This window comes from Daphnia magna, linkage group LG7 (genome assembly GCF_020631705.1).
Source record: "Daphnia magna isolate NIES linkage group LG7, ASM2063170v1.1, whole genome shotgun sequence".
Lineage (NCBI taxonomy): Eukaryota > Metazoa > Arthropoda > Branchiopoda > Diplostraca > Daphniidae > Daphnia > Daphnia magna.
The window spans coordinates 1,060,697-1,081,750 of NC_059188.1; the positions used below are offsets into that span (position 1 = coordinate 1,060,697).

General features: G+C 39.3%; 2 protein-coding genes across 2 annotated transcripts; one reads left to right on the forward strand and one right to left on the reverse strand.

Annotated features, from left to right (window-relative positions):
• The first annotated feature begins 11,997 nt into the window (after positions 1-11,997).
• LOC116927481 (phosphatidylinositol N-acetylglucosaminyltransferase subunit Q) lies at positions 11,998-14,142 on the forward strand. The gene is given in 7 exon segments (XM_032934523.2): positions 11,998-12,976; positions 13,040-13,175; positions 13,235-13,379; positions 13,449-13,641; positions 13,719-13,748; positions 13,750-13,834; positions 13,910-14,142. Coding segments are annotated over 7 exon segments (1,467 nt in total). The 5' UTR covers positions 11,998-12,280; the 3' UTR covers positions 14,092-14,142.
• A 993-nt stretch (positions 14,143-15,135) lies between these two features.
• LOC116927480 (GRIP and coiled-coil domain-containing protein 2) lies at positions 15,136-20,769 on the reverse strand. Its single transcript, XM_045176044.1, is given in 20 exon segments — positions 15,136-15,387; positions 15,389-15,583; positions 15,585-15,869; positions 15,937-16,230; positions 16,290-16,619; positions 16,621-16,647; positions 16,747-17,115; positions 17,172-17,953; positions 18,016-18,234; positions 18,296-18,360; positions 18,419-18,667; positions 18,732-18,849; positions 18,943-19,311; positions 19,387-19,426; positions 19,428-19,482; positions 19,547-19,661; positions 19,728-20,070; positions 20,150-20,218; positions 20,290-20,423; positions 20,553-20,769. Coding segments are annotated over 20 exon segments (4,128 nt in total). The 5' UTR covers positions 20,593-20,769; the 3' UTR covers positions 15,136-15,357.
• Positions 20,770-21,054: the final 285 nt, after the last annotated feature.

Below are 21,054 nucleotides of genomic sequence, written 5' to 3' on the forward strand. Positions count from 1 at the left end.
CAGCTGATTGGCCAACGCGCGCACATTTATTTTTCGTGCTAGAAATGGGTTAAACGAAGGGGTGGTTTCATTTACCTCGTGACCCCTCCCCTCTAATCGAAAAAAAAAAATGGACCCTTGGTATTATTCCAATTAGCACAAACGTCAAATGTAATTTGAAAATTTGAAAGCGCGGGAAATTTAAATTTTTTGAAACAGATTTACCTATTTGTTTTTGTTTTTTTTTTAACGTCGGCGTCGGTGCGTGTAGCAAAAAATAAAAATTGGTGACGACTAATTAACTAAAACTACATATAGTTGTCTCAGTGTTTGTTTCCAGTAACGTATTCTCACGGTACGTTACAGATGACGAGACACGAGGGCGACATTTTGGCACGGCTCAACGGGTCCCGACCAAAAACGATGGCCCGAGGGCGTCTTTTATTAGATTTTTTTTTTTTCGTGCGTGTGTGTTGTCGCTTGAACGACACAGACAAGCCGAAAACAAGAGTGACAATTACCTCAACTCATCCGTTTTTTTTTGGGGGGGTTTTTGCCCGCCTTTTTTCTCAACTTTCAAATAATTCCGGAAAATTGGTTAGGCGACACAAGTGGTGCTGTGTGTACCTTTTTCCGCCGGCACGAATTTCGTAAATTACAGAGCGCAACGTCGTCGTCGCCGCCGCCGCCGTGTGTGTGTGTAAGACCGCGCGCGACAGGTGACAATGTACACAAACTTATTTATTTCTTTTCTTTTCTTTTTTTTTTTTTTAACTGGATGCCGCACAACATAAGACGCTCATCGAGTTGTTGTTTATATTTTCTATATGTCTAATTTTGTGTGTGTACACACGCGGCAGAGTGTCACGGCTATAGCGACGAAAAGACGCCCATCAACCGCTACCGACCATTTCCGGTGTCGGTCCCCCCCTTCCTTGAAAAAGGAATTTCGGGACCGCATAGACACCGGGACCAATTTTCTTTCATTTTTTTTTTTTTATGTCCTTGTTTTTATTTTATTTTTAAAGAAGAAAATTGTGTTATTCGGAAAGATTTAGTTGATTTTCTTGTTTAAAGTGAAATGGATAGATTTTGAATTTTTTGTAAGGGGAATTTTGCACGGCGCGAGATTTGAATAATGTTTGATCTTTACGAAGCCGAAATGGATGAATTTCATTCTTTTTGATGCATTTCCCTTTTAAAAAATGTAATAAAAAGCGATAGGCCTAGTATATAAAGACATTTGGAGAAAATCAAAAGAAGAAAATAATTTAAAATGTCGTAAAAACTCACCGGCTTCGCCACGAAATGATAATTTAAAAAAATGTATTTTAATGTTTTTCTCCCTTTTTTTCTTAAAATATTTTTAATGGCTGTTATCACACAACAAAGTTCACCGGTTTGAAATTGTGTTTTTCTTTCAAATTTAGCGCTATATATTTTTTTTTCCTTCAAAGGTGTGGGAGTATAAACATAAAAAAAAAAAATGTCTGTTTCAAGATTAGTCGAAAACAAATTCGTCCTTACGATGATCTCTTTGAACTTGACACGGTTTTTAACGATGCAACCGCAAAACACGCCAAACTATTTCGAGTGACACAACAATTTTTAAAAAATGGCTGCCAGATTGAACGATAAAAAGCGTGACAAATTCTGTCGGCCAATAACGAAACAAGTGATTCCATTTTAAAATAAAACTATTCGATTATTTAAAGAAAAAGGGCGGAAGAAAACAAGTGCGGTGGTTTAAAAAAGAGAGTTTCGTGACAACAATAGAAGCTCATCAAGCTGCCCCCCCCCTCCCGTCATGTTGAATAGCGACGTGTGTGTTTCTAAACACACACAATTTTCGATCGTTAAAAGTGGAGAGGAAGTCGCAACAGAAACAACAAATAAAAAATGAAAAAAATTAGATTTTTGAAAACCGTCCATGTTTTCACCTAATTACATCAGCGCGTTTGGACACACCTGCCATGTTGACAGCGCGCGCGCTTTTCGAATGTCTTTCAAAGTCGATGGAGATCGCGCCAATAGACTTGATACTAATTAACTCGTATTCTGATATTTACAGTCGGTTATAAACAGCGCCATTTTTTGTTTGTGGGTTCGCTTCTCCTCGCTTATGTAATATTACATCCGGTCTCTGTAGACTCGTCCATCTATTAATAGGAAGTCTCTCTCCCTTTCATTATTCTTTTGTGTCGTCGTATCCTTCATTTATAATTATATAGACGTTAAGGCGGCTACCTTTTTTTTTTCTTCCCTTCTTTTCTCTGTGTGTGTGTGTGTGTGTGTAAATTATCTTTAATTCAATTAATGTCGTGGTGTGATGATAATGACGCGGCGTCTGACACAAACACACAAGAGACATTGCACCGCTCAACCGCACACCGAACGCTACACACAAAAACCCATAAAAGGCGAAATGGAGCGGCTAATCCGAGTTGACGCGAAAGAGACCCACACCCTGGTGATTCCCCCCCATCGTGAGTAAAAAGGGGGGAGGGGGGAATGACTTGTCAGTCTGCATGTTGGTTTCCTTTTATTTTTTGCTATCCAAACTATAGATCGGATATAGATATAATAGGTGTCAATCCTATTTAACGTCCTCCTCTGTCAACATCCTTTCCTTTTTCATTATTGAGGTCGTCTTAATGGTAGTTGTATCTATTATGCAATTATGATATTTATTTTAATTTAAAAAAAAAACAAAAACAAAAAAATTGGGTTGTGGTCGAAACTGAACTGAAAGAGGCCATTTCGTATATTCAAAAATTGAAATGGATGTGGATTTTTGTTTCGCTGGCCAGGGCCGATCCATCAGCATTAATCGTATATACTGGGCACACACAAAGAGGAGAGTGTGTCCCTTGTAATGGTCTCAACTCTATCAAAGTTTCCCAGGAGAATTTTTGTGTGTGTGTGTCTGTGTGTGAAAAGACTTGCAACACATTCACCCTGGACTTTATATTATATCCATTCAACCCGATTTTTCTTTTTTCCCCGGTCTGGCTGCTGTGCTGTAAGATCTATAGAGATAATTAGCTTGGTCCAGGCCTTTTCTTCCAGGGGACCCAACGAAATTTTCAGTGCTCTCTTACTCATCAAGACTCTCGACTGTTAATTGGATTTTTCTTTTTTTTTAGATAGAGCACTCTCCCCCACCCATCCCCAATCTATTATTCCCATGAAAAAGAAAAAAGAGAGTCTTGTCTTTTCATCCTGGACATTCGACACTCACAGTCGCTATATCCCTGAGGTCCGTCTGTAATTCACGCAACTCCCTCCCTCCCCCCCACGAGGCTTTTCTTCCTTTTCGCCATTTTCTTTGGCCGTTCTATTGTGTGTCGATGTCATTCTCGTGTGTAGATGTAATATAGAGTAGACTGTATGGAACGAAACTGCATCAAGTTTGACTCTTATCGGGACATGATATATCCCAGCAGGTTGGGATGTCTAGCGGACGCTCAAAGTCACAGATGTTGTTCTTCTTTTTCTTCTTCATTCGGCGTTAAGAGTCGTGATGAATGCGCAATATCATTTAAATGGTCAGTGATGCTGTATGGAGGCCAAAAATACAAGCGGACACGGAGCCGTGATTCGTTATGAATACGGCGTGAACGCCTATACAACAGGACGCAAACAAATTATTTACGAAAAATATATTCAATAGATTTGTATTGAAATAGTCAGCGTTTGTTTGTTGTCGTCTGCGCGCCATTGTTAACGATGATAACAAACAATTTTTGTTTTGTTTCCTTGGTGATATTTGATTTGCTCGGCTGATGCAACACAATCGCTGGACGAGGACACTAACCCTTTTCGACTATACGATATGGTTGATGGCCAGCAGTTGTCCTTACAGCAAAACATCTTTGGCTTTGATGAAGCTGCTGTCCCGCTTTTGTTGCCATGGCGACACGCTCGGCCAACCGCATCGCAGCCTATTGCAAACAGCACGCGCACGTTTCTTATTTTTTTTTTTGTGGAATTGTTTCATTTTGTCTCGACAAATGTCCTCTTCCAAAATGATTTTCAAGTTCCACTTTAATTAGATAAACAAGCGACTCACTATTGTAGGACCAGACGCCGTTTTAATGAATCCAAATTCGGGAAAGGCCAGGCTCTTATTTGTCTTGCATATTTTATAGCAGCCCGTTCTTGACCTCCCCTCTGTTGTGTACACACCTACGCCCATTTAGCTTGTTATATATAAGCAATAGCTCATTACAGTCACACACAGGGGGAGAGCAGAAATTGCGTGTGTTGTGGCACCCGAGTGCGAAGGTCACGTGACCGGAGTGACGGACAGACTTGACCATTGGGTCCAAAAGCTTTATTTCATTCCGTTGGAACTTGATCACACATGAAAGGAATATATAGAAGAAGAAGAAGAAAAAAACCCATCAGAAAGTGTGTGAAGGGGGAGGGGAGTTAACGAGCCTTCAGTTGCCAGTCACGTCGCTCAGTCGACCCCCTCCGCCCGCTAAATTAGCCGGAAGGAACACGAGCGGCCCGTTTTTTTCTTTTTCTCTTGTGTTTTCTAGGATAGCTTTAACTCTCTCTCTGTATGTGTATTCCATCACACAGCGCTCCTCTTTGCTAATGTCCAACTGTTCCCAGTGTCCAGTGAAAGTTGCCATCGACGCGGCGTCATGTCACTCAAAACCAATTGTCTCTATCGTTAACGAGCCGTGAATAAACAATTAGATCGGGTGCGAGACGTCACGTATTGACGTTACTGCTCATCATCCCTCTGCTTCTTTCAGAGTTGTACAATTCACTTTTGTGTGTGTGTGTGTATATAGGATAATTGGTCGGGATAAGGGTAGATATCAATTGTTGACGCGTTGCTGAAACTATCGATTATTAGCGCCAATTTCGAATTTTCTCGAGATTTAATTTTTTTTTTTTCATTAAATTTTTCATCTTTTAAAAAGATTTTGTTTTGTTTCAAAACATTTTTGTTTTTGTCCTTTTTTTTAAAAAAAAAACTTGCACGACTTTGTGTGTGGCCTCCCGAAGCGCGTGCAGCCTTTTTTGGCTTTAGCCCCTTTGTTTTTTTTTTCACAAACGTGAGTGTTTAGGTATATATAAATATACACACACGTTTTTGTTTTTTTTTGTTTTTTTTTTGTGTGTGTCTTGATGAAGACTTTAAAAGGACAGAGTGGGGAAACTGTTCACGCGGCTGTTTGAAAAATTGCATTTTATTCCATCGGGAAAAAAAGGAGAAAGAAAAACAAAAGTTGAGCGACAATTTCTATACACGAGTGTGTATGTGTGTGTGTGTGTGTGACCTCTAGGGGAAAACTATTTGACACGTCCGCAGTGTTTTTTGTATTTTTTCGTGCGTGGCGTGACACGCGCTGTTGCCAGATTTCGCTAAAATTCGTGAATTCTCTTCAAATAGCGAGTTGTCATCGTCCTCGATTACCTCTGCGACCAGTCTGCGTGTGTATATGAATCTAAAACGTTTTTGTGTACACATCTGTATGTTTGGAAGAAAAAGGGAAAGAGAAACATCTGGTCTTTTCGGCTCCCGCTTCTTCTTCTTCTTTCCCCCCGTGTGTTTTGGTTTTGCGCACGTCCATGAAAGTATTAAAAACAAAAAATCATTTGGGACAGCAAAGAGAAATTTCTTTCTTTTTTTTTACTCGGCGATCTTGACGACGTACGACGACGAAAAACGTTCATTCCCATAAATATATAAACAAAAATATCTCTGCTACCGTTTTTTTTTCCCCTGGTGGGGGGTTCTGTCTCTCATTTTTTTTTTTTTAAGACACAAAAAAAAAACAAATTGGAGCAAAAGAGACGAGAGACAAACAAAAGACAAACGACGGGCAAAAAAAAAAAAAAAAGGGTCTAAAATTATCGTGAAAATGTGCGCCCCTAACTCTCCGGGGTGGCCCTTTTTTTCTGATGATGAAACCGGTCGAACCCCATCCATTTCGGGAGAAGTTTTTTTTTTTTTTTCGAGGATGGGGGGGCAAAAAAAAAAAAAGAGTCAGCATAGTTTTTCAGAAAGCAGCAGCACGCGCGGTCGGCTTCTTGCTGTGTATGTCAATAAACAAAGACGCGGGCAAAGAGAAAAAAAGAAATGGGGTCCCTTTTTTTTTTTTTATTATTATTTAAAAATATACATATTTATTCTTTCTGGCGTTCACTGCTGTCGTCGTCAACCATTTTGTCCCGAAAAAAAAAAAAAATGTAAACGAACGCGAGCGACTATTGGTATTTTTTTATTGGTAATAATAATACGGTGATTTATTTAATCACTAAAATGTAGAATATATAGATTTTCGAGTGAGGCTATTCTTAGTATGAGTTTTTGATGTGCTTTTGAATGTGTGATGAATGGTGGGCATAAAACTGTGTATATGCAAATGAAAACCGACGCAGTTTTTACACGGGATGCGGATGTCGGTGCCATCCTTTTGCTTTGGCGATTGGAAAATAAAATCAGCCCATCTCTTTCTATTGAACATCATTTATTCAAATGCGATTTATAGATGGCGTGGCTAAAAAATTGCCCCCCCAAAAAAAAAGAAAATCGACCTTCATTTTGGCAACACTGTTGCCCGTCCAATTCACCTGTTTCAACGATTGTGTCTTCAACACATAGTCTCCTTACAACAATCACCATTACGTGTACACATTTCCCTTAGAAATTGCGGCTATTATTACTCGCCTTTCCACACCGAAAAATAAAAAAAAAAACTAAAACAGGTATTCAAAAAAAAAAAAAAAGCGGTACACACATAGAGAGGTGGGGGCGTTAGTTGTAACGCGCCGAGTTGCGCGCAGATGGGGCGAGAAAAAAGAGAGCCATAAAAATACAAACATTTAATACGCGGGTGGTCACCTGTGTGAAAATCGCGGTCAGCCGATTCTCTCCCCCCCTCTTTTTGTGTGGTACCTTTCAGTGCTGTAATATCGACCCCCTGGACAACAGGTGCTTACCGATGGGCTATTTCAAGAGATGGTTAAATAACAGCGTATATGTAAGAGGATGCTGGAAGGGTCGCCTTTGAAAACTTATCAAGTTCGCAGTTCCCATTGTTGTGTATGCCGTTTGCTCGTCTTTTCTCATCATGCGCAAACGAAAGTACATTTTGGGCGTCATTAATAGGTCCACGATTTTTCTTCTCCCCCTGTTTTTTTATTTTGTTTTGTTTTTGTTTGTGTCTGTTAAAGATCTAACATTTTTTCACGACCTCTTTTGTGGGACGGCCGCCTATGCCTTGTGTGTAGCGTGCGTTAGATCGACCGAAGCCGAGAGAAGTGGGCGGGAGTGGACCTGTCGTCTACCGCGAGATGAATGGCTCCCCCCCTATCGAAAAAAAAAAAAGAAAAAGAAAATGATCCTCCTTTTTTAGTACACTTGTCTGCTCTCCATCTCTAACCTTGCCTATATAACTCACCTTTTTTCTTTTATTTTTTTACCTCAATTTCTCCGATTCTTTTTCTCTCCCCCACAAAAACAAAACAAAAGGATTTTTTTTTTGTTATTTTTGCAGACTGGCGGGGTTTTGAAAGACGAAAAACGTAAACTTTGTCTTTTCTTTTAATTTATTTTTTATTATTATTTTCGTTGGTGAACTCCTCCCTTAAAACAAAAAATTTGCATTTTGTTTCATTTCGATGCGATAGTCGATTTATTGAAATTCTTTCAGTTGCAATCGCCATTTTTTTGTTGACACTTCAACTCTTAGGTGTTGTCATTTCTTTAGGGATGGGGGGCAACAGCCAATAAACACAACGTCCGTGTCGACCTGCGCCGAAGAAAGCTGCCAACATCAGCACTATTATATCCCTTCTTTGCCCAGTTGAATTATTCATATTTTGTGTGTGTGTGTTGAAGGCAGCGTGCGATCTTTTCTCAAGTCCCTCAGCAGAAGCAGAAATGGCTAGCAACCGCCATGATGATGGCGTGTCTATGTAAATGAGATAGAAAAAAAAAAAAAGAAGTTGTGTATATCCTTTTTGCCGACTGACCCCGTATATACATATTTAAAAAAAAAAAGATATAGGGAAATGGATATAAAAGGATGCACACGCGCGAGCGATATATAGTACGGCTGGAACAGGATTAAAAAAAAAAAAAGAACCGTGAAACGGACAAGGAAAAAGGGTGCAACACGGATCCGCCAGGGGGTCCGCTCCTTTTTTTTTTTCTTTCACAATAAAATAGAAAGAAAAAAGAAAAAATATTCAAATTATGGACGTATAGAGATAGACTAATAAAGTATTGGAACCTCCGCCCTATATCATAACAACAAATCAATGTATAATGTGGGGGATCTAGTTGGCTATATAGAAATAGGTAGCTTAATAGCGTCATACTATATAAAGAAAATTCATTTCAATCGGGGGAAAACGATCAAAGGCCAACATCCGTAATCGTAGATATCGATGTATTATTAGTTTTTTCTTTTACCTTTGCCTATAGATCTAATGTGTGTCGGCTTGTGGAATTATTATGGGATCCTTAATCCCCCCCTCTTTTTCTTTTGTTTTAAACTCATTTTTTTTCTTCTTCTTTCCTTTGGCTGGAATTCCCACGCCTACTGTGTCGTCGTTCGACATTTTCGATAGTTTACGACACGTAATTATTCGTTTTCCAACACAGTTTGCCCAATATTTTTGTAGAGTCTTTCTGATTTTCGCGTGTTTAGACTCCATTTGTAAAGGTGGAAATAACGGCTAATCCAACATGATGTTAAATGCGTCATCAACGATGTCTTGTGTGTAGATCCATCTTGAATTTGAAACAAGAAACGAAAACCTCAAAGGATCCAATCAAATGATTTGATAAACGAGCTTCGTTTGATTGGCCTGTCCACATGCGGATGTGTGTATTAATCGAACGAAATTTATTTAGAAATCCAAACTTGGAAAAGATAAAAAAAAAAAAAATGATAATTAAAAATTGTGATTCTTTTTTTTTTTGGGGACGGGCTGTACGGCGCCATTTGAATTTATAGCGACAGATTCGACCTGAAAACAAAACAAAAGAACAACCCTACGTAATAATCTTCCTCCCCCCTTTTGTTTTTTTACCCCCATCATTTAAAGACCCCGTTATGTTCCACCACCCGTCGACATTTCGATTCCGTCCGGATCATAATATCATCCGCAACCAATACATTGGAGAGCCCTTTAATATCCCACTTCTTTATTTGAACCTTTTTTTTGTTTTTTCCAGTGAAAGGGGGGGTTTCTTCGTTAACATTTTTCTCGACAAGCTGCCCCCTTAAACTTCTTTCAATCATTATTAAAAATGTAAAAAACTCGTATTTTTATAGGCCGACCACAAGACCCAAGTTTTTCGCTAGTTAATTGCTATGTCTGTTAACTCTGTTTTTAGAAGGGGGGGATGAAATTTCCAATGTGATTGCTTTAAAACAAAAAGGACAACATTTCGGAAAGCAACGATGCCAAGAGTATTTTTGTATCTATTGAATTCGCATTTCATTTCCCTCCTAAAACAAAAAAAAAAATAAATGCAAAAAGAAAAGAATAAAGAATAAATGATTTGAATGCATCCGTGATGAGAAACGAATCATAAAAAGAGGAGAAAAAATAACGAACATGTAGAAGCTGATTCGATGACGGATGACCCTGTCATTAGATATGGAAAAATGGGGAGAGACGGGGGTCCACCGCTTTTTTTTTGAATCGATCGTAATATAACAACAGCAGCCACAAAACAACAGGGCCCGGATGATGATGATGATGATGATGAAAGTCAAAGACTCTTTTCTTTTTCTTCTTCTTTTACCTCGTGATGTCCCTGTATAATAACGCGCGCGCGCGCGCGCACTTTTTAATAAATAAGGATATGTATTCCAACATTGCGGCGGGCCATCGTCACGACCATAAAGAAAAAAGAAAAAAAGTTCTTGGCGATGTTGCCGCACTCGATCGGGAGAGACAGGGCGATCACGCCCGCACGACAAAACCATCAACTCCGCCTCCCCTATTTTATTTTATTTTATTTAAAAAAAAAGATCTAATCGTTCGCTTTCTCGATTTTGATTGGTAAACACGCAAAATGCGCTAAATAAGCCTGCGGGCATCCAGTTAACATTGACTTGACAAACATTTAAATTTTAAAATTTCTTTTTTTTTTTCAATGTGAAAGGATGCCGCTTTGGATAATGAGATTCCAATAAAGTCGGCGGTGGCTAAGTTTGGATGCCCTCCCCTTTTTTTTTTTCTGTGTGAATTATACACACACACACACAAACAGACAAAGTGAGGGAGGAGTGCATTATGCGCAGTCAGGAGTTGTTCCGAAAGCTTTTTTTTCAGCGATCCCAAAACGCTTGTTTAGATATATACACACACAGACAGGCACTTGTTGCGCATGCACAAACGTATAAATAAAACACCTTTACGTGTAAGTATTTTTCGGCTTATATAGAGAGATGTAATGGGTCAGTTGGCGGCATTTCTCTCCTCTGTGCACATAAGAAAGTATGAAGAATGCTGGTAGCTGAAGGGCATCGCTTTAAAAAAACAAAATATATATTTTACCTTCTTCATCTTCTGGCCGATGGGTGGGTGGAGGAAAGTTCTCTTTTCGCTGTCGAGCGCGTTGTGGCTTGCGCTCGATCTGATTAGCATAGGTAATGCCAGGTTGACGCCATAGCCGCCGCCATAGCTATCCCCCCTCCTTCTCTTGTCTCTCTCTCTCTCTCTCCTTTGTACAACATTATGCCCTGCCTTTTTGCACCGGTGTACATATATAAGCGTCGTGACACATAACACGAAGAGGAAGAAATTTTTTTTTTTTTTTATATGTTCGGCTTGTATACGAGCGTGCCCGCTCTTCATTTGAATAACAATCAGTTTGGACTGTTTTTTTCTTCTTCTTTTCTTTCTGCTATAGGGCAGTCAAGAACATTAAGAAAGCGATTCGGGAAAAGGAAGAAAAAGAGAGGAGGCATATTAAAAAGATGGGGGAACTATTTTAATGGCGGGGGGTTTGTCTCTTCACGAAATCCTCTTTTATTAAAAAAAAATAAAATTTAAATTTGAAATTCCCGCGCGCGTTTTTTTTTTTTCAAATTAAAACGACATGTGTTGATGATATCTCCGGCTCGTATCAAAGTTGAATGTAACAGACGTAACAGTCTAACTATCAGTAATGGCGCCATAGTCAATCCATCACGCGGGAATGTTGAACGACGAAACAAAAAAAAGAAATCAGAAAAAAAAACATCAGTGTACTAATATTGAAATGAGCGTATTATCATCAACTATACAGCGCCGATGAATAATGAATATATTATGTGCGTACGTCTCTTTCCATTGGAAAATCATTTCTGTTAAAGTCTTTACTGGAATCAAAGCGATGGAGTCGGATGACAATGGGCCGCGGTTCATTTGAATATACCGGCGTGTTCTCTTTGCAGTCGGTTAAAGACTAGGCAACGACATTGAACTAAATGCCCTGCGCCTTATTATGTCTTTCTCGTACGCGTAATTATGCATGCGAGAGCGTATATATATAGAACTAAACTCGCCTTTTATATGTTTCATTATCGAATTATTATTTGAATTCCCGCGTGTTTTCACCTTCTGTGATGTTGATTTTCTTTTTTTTTTTTTTTCCTTTTTTGTTAAGGTCTCGTCCTCTGTGTGGCACTTCAAAAGGGCGCGGCCGTATCGGATCTAACGGTGAAGGAGCGGCACGTTGAGCGCTGCCCATTTGCATGTCCGTATGCAAATGACAGCGAGAATGGGGGAAACGAGAGTATCAAAAGCTTTACAACTCGGCTTTGACAGCTTCTTCTTGAAAATGATTCACCAAGAAAAGAGGCCTTTTATAATTGAGATTACGCGCGCGGCATCACGGCCTGGGTCAAAGATCCTTTTGGGCTCCCACTGGAAGGCGGTGCCACTTCACCGTAAGTACTTGCTATAGAACGATCGTCATTTGCAACTCATTTGACGGCTGGCATTCAGAACATGATTAGCGTACGGACAATGTGTGTGTGTGTGTTCGCAGTCTTTTGTGATGTCTCTGAAGTCTAGAATAATGTGGGTATGTAGTTAGTGTGGCTTCCTGGTTAATTTTAGCTCGGTTTCAAAATGACCTAGTTTTAACTGCCATCTATTGGCCAAATTCGCTAGTTCAAGTGGGAAAAAAACAAAATATTTCGTCTGCTTTTTGAGACATTTTACCGGTTTGTTGAAGCAATATCTGACATAATCAACCAGAGTCTAAATCAAAAGTGTGTTATCTTAACAGCCAAGTGTTGATTGCTCAATCGAAAACACCTTTTTCATGGAAAAAGAACGAAAACAAAATGATGTGCGAACTCATGGCAAGCAAATATTTGTCTATTTCCCTCTTTCTCCATCGTCGGCATCAAGTACTATTTACGGTGCCGTGAAACCTAATGGAAATGATAATAATTGCATGAATGTGTATGTCGTTTCCTTTGAAGAAAATGCCAAGCATCAATTTGAACTGCTCGGCACATGGAACACTGACGACCTTCCAAGTGATGATAGTTCCTCGTGCTGGATTCAGCTAGTCAAAGAGTCACATTATGCAAAAATCAAAAGTGTTATCATTGGAGGTGTTTATGTTCCCCCTTCATGTGTCACATTGATTTTGTATGATGAAACTTTTCTTCAGTCAGAAATTTTAGAAAAAAGTGAAGATTGGAAAAATTCAAAGTGTTTGTGCCAACTTGGTAGCTTCCTGAGGTTGAAAAACAATGTAACTGTAGATAGGCATAAAGTTCCGAATGAAAAAGTCGAAGATTCTATTTTCAATCACTCCAAAGTTGTGCTTCAATTACGACAGAGAGCTCTTCAGTGGAAAGCATGGAGAAGATCCAGCCCAGACCTTGGTTCCACCAACCTTCTATGGATGATGGTTATGGACCTCGTCCTTGGGTTTTGTTTTGTGAAAATGTTTCACTCTCTTGGTGGAACAACCGAAGTGTTGGAAAAATTTCTCAAATCTGTCAAAGTAATTGCATCCTTATTCTTTTTTTTCTCCCTGAATATTAAATGTGTATAAATTCTGAATTAGCTGATTGCTGATTATCTACAGCTGCTGATTGAGTGGCTAATGGGGGTACCTGTTGGTCTAAAACTCAATAGGCCTTTGTCGACTGTCCTAGGAAAATTCTTTCTCTATCACCTTTACTTATGGAAGACATACATAGGTAACTACTATCTCTAAATGATGAAATGCAACCATTCTAACCAGACATTGTTCCAAAAGATATTATCAGGCCTATTGTGTCTACTGTTATATTCATTTCGTCAACTGTTGGCTTAATTGGGCTTTCATTCCAAATGGCTCTACTTAGTGACTTGATAACAATGGCCTCACTCCACTGCTACTGCTTCTATGTCTATGCAACTAGGTACATTGACCTAAATTATTGTTTGACAAAGTGTTTGGCTGAAATTAAATTTATTGTTTGATCATTTAGGCTTTACGGTGTTACCCTGAGTGGTCTTCGATCAACATTTCGAATGTTTGGCGGACGTAAATGGAATCCACTACGTTCACGGATTGATTCGGGCGAGTTTTCGTGGGACCAACTTTGTGTTGGCATGTTCATCTTTTCCAGTTTGCTCTTACTCCTGCCAACCCTTCTGGTCTACTACATCGTTTTCCTAGCTGTAAAAAATTAAATCAAATGTCTTCACTTCATCCTAAAAACGTTTGCATGTTCACTGTTTTCCTCTTAACAATGCAGTTGCGGCTTTGCGTATTGTTACTTCAAGGAGACCCTAAAACGCTTTATCTGGATCATCAACAGTATACCTTGTTATTCGTTGCTACTCTGGATTCTTGGTTCACCATCTCTAGCCGGTAACAATGAAACGAGTTTTTCCAAACACCAAAACATTTTTGTTGTTACTAATTACGATGACAAATTTTGTCTAGGGGATGTCCTTTTCGAAGTAATTCCCGGTAGAGATTCTACGTTGAAACTAGTCTGGATTAAACTTCCTCTCGTAGAGAGCATGATACGCTCATTGAATCCATCCTCACCGAAATATCCTCACGTCAACTGGTCCCAGAGATTGAATGAAATGGTATCTGGCGATTTAATTTATCCTCTATAGGAATTGCTCAATGCTGATGAGGAGGGGATGTTTGCGAAAAACATGCGTGGGGTACGATGACCTTACATTTTGTTTTATAAATGCTGGCCAGAAATGGCAATATGTTTTCGTAATTTATTTTAACCGTTTCTACTCATCTTTAGAAAATAATTACAGCTAGATAAAGGCTATCTTTTTTAAAATAGTCCCGAAATGATAAGGTAAACAAAACAACTTCGTTAGTTTATTGTTTATGCAATGCAAACCAAATCAACCAACTGTTTCAAATTACAGATAAATTTATCAAATGACAGAAGCTTTAGATTCTGTCTGTTCGACCAGTAAATGATTTTCTTTGTTGACTCAGTTGCCGTTGACTGAACTTAAAACCAACATACAAAAAAAGCGATTACTACTAGGATTTTGTAAGTATTTATGTCCTTCGAATTCCATCATTATCAGCCGCCTTACACCTTTGTATCATTCTACGCCTGATGTTCAATCAGAGACTGGAGCAGTTTCAAACTTAATGGTAACAATATTTACGTCTGGCTAAAGTAAAGCTAGCATGTCAGTCACGTAGCCAACTCCTGTGTTTGTCAAGGTATTAATGTTTCGAATTGTTTACTCTAAGGGAGCTTCTTCAGTAGCCAAGAAATGACACTTTCTTATCTTTTACTTGGTGCTGCTTACACAAGAGCGTGGCCTGTGTACAATATGAAGCGCGTCCGTCCCTTCTGTTCTAAATCTCTTGCAATCTGGAACCGCTGCCACACCTGGCAGGAAAAGGTAAACAGATCTTTTGGGAATGTTCTCACTAGCGGCCTGGATTTACTGATCAGTCAAAGCGTACAGCTTTGTTTGTACAAAACACTCCCCTCCGCCCTCCTTGTATTAAGACCATGGTACAGATATTAAGATTGTTACTGTAATTGAGATTTCGTAGTGATTTGAATGTCAATCATGTTTAAAAAATCTTTATCAAAATCCAAGTTTTAGTCGTGGATGCAGTAAGAGCAAATCTTTTCACCCGCGACATTAATTTTAAGTAAAACCATACACAAATTACGAAGTGTATTCCTTGTATTATTTTTTCTTTTCGGGTAATATTAGTTTGTTATTTTTATCTAATTTGTTCTGAAAATGGTAATAATTAGTATCCCGGGTGATTACTAATTAATTGAAATAGACGATTAAAATACGTGGGTGAGTGACAGTCACGGAAGAACAAACAAATGAAAGAATTTAATATGCGAATGGGAAATGGAAATCCATATAGAAAGAAGTTTAGGTATGTCTCTGCAACGGGGTTGAGGTGAAGGTGATCAACGCGGGACTTTAACTTATTCTTCAGCAGCAATTCATCTGAAACGGAGATGTCGGAAAGGTCGTTGGGAAACAGTCCTTGATTGATATTCTCCTTGTTGTTTTGTTTGGTATCCGTCATATTTCTTGTCACGTTCAACTGCTTAGCTGATGCCGATGGAATGTCAAACGTTTCTCGGCGACTGGAAACTCGTGCTAAAGTCCACTTCAAACGCCTCGAAATTGGCGGAAGCCTTGCGACGTGAATCCATTTGTAACTGCTTCTCTTGCTCCATTTCAGCACGCTCCTTCTCGATGTCGTCCATCGACAAGAAGAATCCTGTTGCCTGGCCCTGAGGACGTAACGGCTTGCGTTGTTGCCGTCCAGCTTCTTTGGATACGACTGCCGGAGACGGAGCGGCAGAAAGTTTAGCAACACCAAGTTTAGGAGGAGCTTTGTTAACAATTGGAGCTGCCGCAGGGTTTTCTGGGACCTACAAAGAAGAAAGAAAATGAATTTAGTATGCAAATCAAAGTGGCTGAAATGTAAAGAATGCTTACTTTGAATGCTTCGGCAGGATCATACTTTTTCTGACCAGACAACTCTTTGACACGAGCATCAGCTTTTTGTCGCGCCTTCTTCTCTTTCTCTAGGGCTAGATTCTTTTCCGCCAATTCCTTCCGCAAATTGAAAATATCTTGTTTTAGTTTATCCAAATGATGAATCTTCTGTTTGCTGTTTTGGTGACCTAGGAGCTGCGTGTACTTTGCTGCGAGTGAAGCCATAGAGCTCTCGGCATATAAGGCTTGGCTGAGCAAGGCTTTTTTCTCTGCTTCGTACATTTCCAATTGATCCTATATTGAGAAAGGTTAAAGTCAGATTAATTTTATGCGATATAGTTCATATAACTTACCCTGAAAGGCTCAATACGAGCTTGAAGATCCTGGTATTCCTTTTTCAGAAGTAAGTAGGCTTCGCGATCTTTCCGAAGGGATTCAAGTTCATTGTCTACCGGTTCTAGTGCCTCGCGAACGGCCGTTAAGATAGCTTCTTCGTGATCATGCTCCATCTTCTCGATTTGACGCAAACTAGCCCAGCGAATTTCTTCCAAGTCGCGCTGGGATTCCGCCAGTTGAGTTTGAAGATCCTGTATTTTTGTACTATTGATTTCTTCAATTTCCCGAGTTTGCACGGAGAGCTTTTCAATCAACATGGCTCGCTCCTGGTCGTATTGTTCACTCAAGGGCAGCAAGCTGTGCTTCAGTTTGAACCTTCAAAAAACAACAAAAAACAAAAACAAACAAACAAACAAAAAAACAAGGTTTTAATTGCCTGATACTGCTTCCAAGAAAATTGTGTAATGTAACAACCTGAAACACGGCGACATCGTCACGGGCAGCATCGCGTTCTTCCTTAATTCGCACCGTCTCCTCTTTGGATTGCTGAAGTTGGGCACGGATTTCTTGCAAATGACTCTCAAACTCCTGAACTGACTTTTGATTTTGCTCGGTTAATTGGGCCATGATACTCGTTTCCCGTTGAATCCATTCATCGGCCGTTTCCTTCTCACGCCGTCGTAGCGTTTCACCCAGATGTGTGATTTCGTTTTCTTTGAACTGAATCGCGTGTGTCATTTTCTCAACTTCGGCTTTGTGATGGGCTTCTTTAGATTCCGCCGCGGCGAGCACAGCTTGAAATTCCAGACGAAGATAATCCAAACTTTGCTGAAGCTCTTGACTCTGAATACAAAAAAGATTAGTTGTCTGCAAAAACGTGTTAAATGAAATCATTTTACATTGTCCATAGCTTCTTCGTAATTTTTGTTCAGTTTCTCAACAACAGCCTCATGGTGCTTGTTAACAGCTTCCATTTTACTCTCGTAGCTGCTATTCAATTCAGCCAGTTCTTTGGCATGAGCACGAGCAAGATCCTCCTTTTCCATTTCAAGTTTTCGCTCTAGTGCTGTAAAAGTCATGCGGAACGCCTCTTGTAACTTCTGCAACTCTAACAGATTGTGACCTTTCAGAGCTTCAACGGTTTCATGATGCACGGCAGACAACTGCTCACGTTCAGCGATGAATTTTTCTTCTTTAGCAGCGATAACCTTTTCGTAATTTTTGTGGAGAGTTTTGATTTCGTCAAGGTGTTGCATGGACATTTGGGATACGACATCTTCGTGAGTAATTTTTATGTCCTCGATTTCTTTCTCCTTTTTCTCTAGTTCTTTCTGCAAAGTTTCTTCGTTCACGGAAAGTTTGCTGACTAACTCCGAAACTTGTTCTTCCTTCCTCGTCGCTTCTGATCGAATCGAATCGATTACATTCTCGTAAGATTTAACCAATAATTCTTTCTCCTGTTCGGCTTGAGCTTTCATCTGAACTTTTTCGACTTCAATCTTTTCTTCCGTCATGATACGTTCTTGTTCAACACGGAGCACGTCAGCGACCAGCTGACTATTGCTCTCACGAAGCATTTCAAGATCTAGTTGAAGCTTATTTACGGCTTCCTTCATTTCGCTTGTTACCTTCTCGATCTCGGCTTCTTTTATCTGCAAATTCTTCTCAACTAACGCCCGAACTGCGAGACAATAAATCACTTACAAATAACAAGTGGAATATTAACCGCAGATGAGATCCTACCTTCTAATATGTCCTTTTTCTCACGCTCCAAGGTCTCAAGCGCAGCTTCGTGTAATTCACGATAATTATTAAGTTGGACGCTGTGATTCGATTGAAGAGTAGCCAGCTGATTAGCATGATCTTCGTGGGCTTCATTCATCTGAGTCTCCCAGTTGGCACGCTGTCGTTCGAAATCAGCTTCCTTTTCGCAAAGGCGATTCTCGAATTCCGTCTTTAGCTCTGATAAAATGGAATTCCGGTTTAGAAAAGGGGATGACACATTTAGAGAGTAAGAACTCACCAAGCTCCAGATTTTCTCTTTGTTGACTCATCTGCCACATCAAGATTTCTTTTTCTGTCTGGTTACTATTTTAACATGTGAATTAGAATTGAACTTGAAGTTTTATTATTTTATAAGGCATACTTATCATTTAACCTCTTCAGCTTTTCATCGTACTGACTGCAAGAGAGGATATGTGCCTTTTCAGCTTCCTCAAATTGTTCCTGTTGAGCACGTAGCTGTTCTGTAAGTTGAAGGTGGTTTTGCTCTAGAAGCATTAATTTTGATTCGTAATCAGAACGCAAATTTTCCTGCTCGCTCCGACGTTGTTCCTCAGATCGTGTTTGACACTCAGCGATGTCTAGTTCAAGTGAGCGCTTCATTGATGAATATCTACAGAATGGGGAGAAAAAACTCATCGTACACAATCTGCAGTATCAAAGTTAAATCTTATTACTTGTCTTCTGCTTGAACGCGACTAGTCTCGAGTTTCTCTTCTGCAACGTCGAGTTGAACCTTGAGGGTTTCAATTTCATCCATTTTAGTTTCCAAGGTGACACCAATTTGCTCACATTCTATAAAGAGCAAAAGAAAATAAAGAAGACAAAAAACACATTTCATTCTATTAATAAACAAATAAAAATGTTTCTATTTCTAGGCGAAATTACTTTGATGAAGATGCAACCTTTCGGCTTCTATTTCATCTCTTGACGATTCAAGCCGAGAAATTTGCTCCCGATGACTTGTTTGGAGATCATTGATGTGGGCGCTATGGTCATTCGCAAGCTGGGATAAAGCAGTTGCGTGATTTTGATGCAGCTCATCTATCTGTTTCCCGTATTCAAATTTGATTTGCTCGCTTTCTGCGTCATGTTCAGCGACGAGCTGTTGCAAGTTGTTTTCAAGCTGTTGGACCTGTTCTTTGTTGGCTGCTTGCATCGCTTCCACCTCAGTTTTATGTTGAATTTCTTGAGCACTCAAATCTCTTTGAAATGACTCTTTCATCATATCAATCTCTTTCACAAGCTCAACCCTTACTGCAAAAAAAAAAGAAAAAAGACAGACTGAATAGTATTATCTTAAACGACTATAATACTAAAAACTACGCATACCATTTTCCAAGTTTTCAATCTTCAGACTAAATTCGGAGACTTTGCGCTTCCATTTCCTTTTTTTCGTCGTTGGCTTGTTTCAAAGCAGCTTCTAACCTACAAGTAAACGCAATTTTGTCATCTGACAGCGGAAAACCCATGATAGAAGGTAGTTCAATACTCATATCGCAAAGTTTCTTCTTTTTCGAAAACTCGCTTTAAATCCTCAATTTCGGTAGTGACTCGTAAAACCTCTATTTCTTTCAGCTCCAAGTCTGCTAGTGCATTGTCGCGTTCTAGTTCAGTCAAAAGCAAAATTCTATTGAATTATACGTTCTTTAAAATAAAGGAAGAAGATTTACCGTTTTCCAATAATTGCTTTTCCTCTTCTAGCGATTTAACACTTTCAAGCTTCGATCTAAGGTCTAGAATGGTTGTGTTGAGCATTATAATTTCTGCCATATTGTCACCTTCATTGGCTTGAGCAGGTTCCTTGTTTTCTTTATTGTCAATGTTATGTGTATCACTATGCCAAAACATTGGTTTAGGAGGCCTTTCATATGATAATCCTTTTAAGGATCTTGGATCTTACTTGATTGGATGGTTTCTCCTTCTTAAGAGCTGATTTCTTTCCATAGTTATGTTCCTTAACTCTTTTTCAAGATCTGCTATTTGTTTGTTACAGTGGGTATGATCTTTCTTTCCCTAAAATAAATATGAATCAGTAGTTTCACAGGTTTAAATTGAATGTTGCAAGACAAGACAAGACAAGACAAAAATTTACCTGCACAGACTTTGAGGTAGCAGTGGAGTCTGTTGAACCAATAGATGATGAAGAATGGGATCGTGTCATCTGTAATGCAGTGTAATATTACAAGCAAGCCCACAATTTTGAAAGTACATGTTTAAAAAAAACAATATTACAGTTCCATCTTGTTGAGGTGGTTGTAGGTGGTTAGGTGTTGAACCCTGGGGAAATCTATCTCCTTTTGGAAAACTTATTACGCCAGTTCCAAATGGATGCTTTGGATCATAAGCAGTTGGGGGAGGTCCACAAACTAAAAACAAGAATTGATGTTTTAAACCTTTCAGGTGGTTAAGGACTGAAGACTTCAAGATATACAACTGTGTCATAATTTACCAGACGCGACTAGGACTAAGAAAAACATTGATAATTAACTACTGACCTTTTTCTGGTTCAAAACGTTTCGCTTTAGCAAACGACATGTTAAAACTCTAAATAGTAATAGAAATATGTTAAATGAATCAAATCTTGGCGAAGGATTGACAAAGCTTTGCTAAAAACTAATGTCAATCTCTTCCATTGGCTTGTAGGGGACTGAAATCACTGGTTGAGGAGAGGGGTTTGAATATTGAATCTGCTGTAACCGTCGTTGCACACGTTTGACCGTTAGGGGATTTAAGGCGCGCTTTATTCAACGGATCTCAAAGGGGACTTACGACAACCAATCAAGAAAGGGAACCAACCATCTAGCGGCGCCACAGGAACGTGTAATTTCTTTTTTATATAAATTTCATTTTTTATTCATTACCATAAAAAATTTACATTATGCCTGCCTTAATTTATTTTTGAGGAACGAAACATTCACAAACAAAACAACCTTCTCCATCGAAAAAAAAAGCATACCTAACACCGAAAAAATGAAGCATTAGCATAGGCCAGCAACC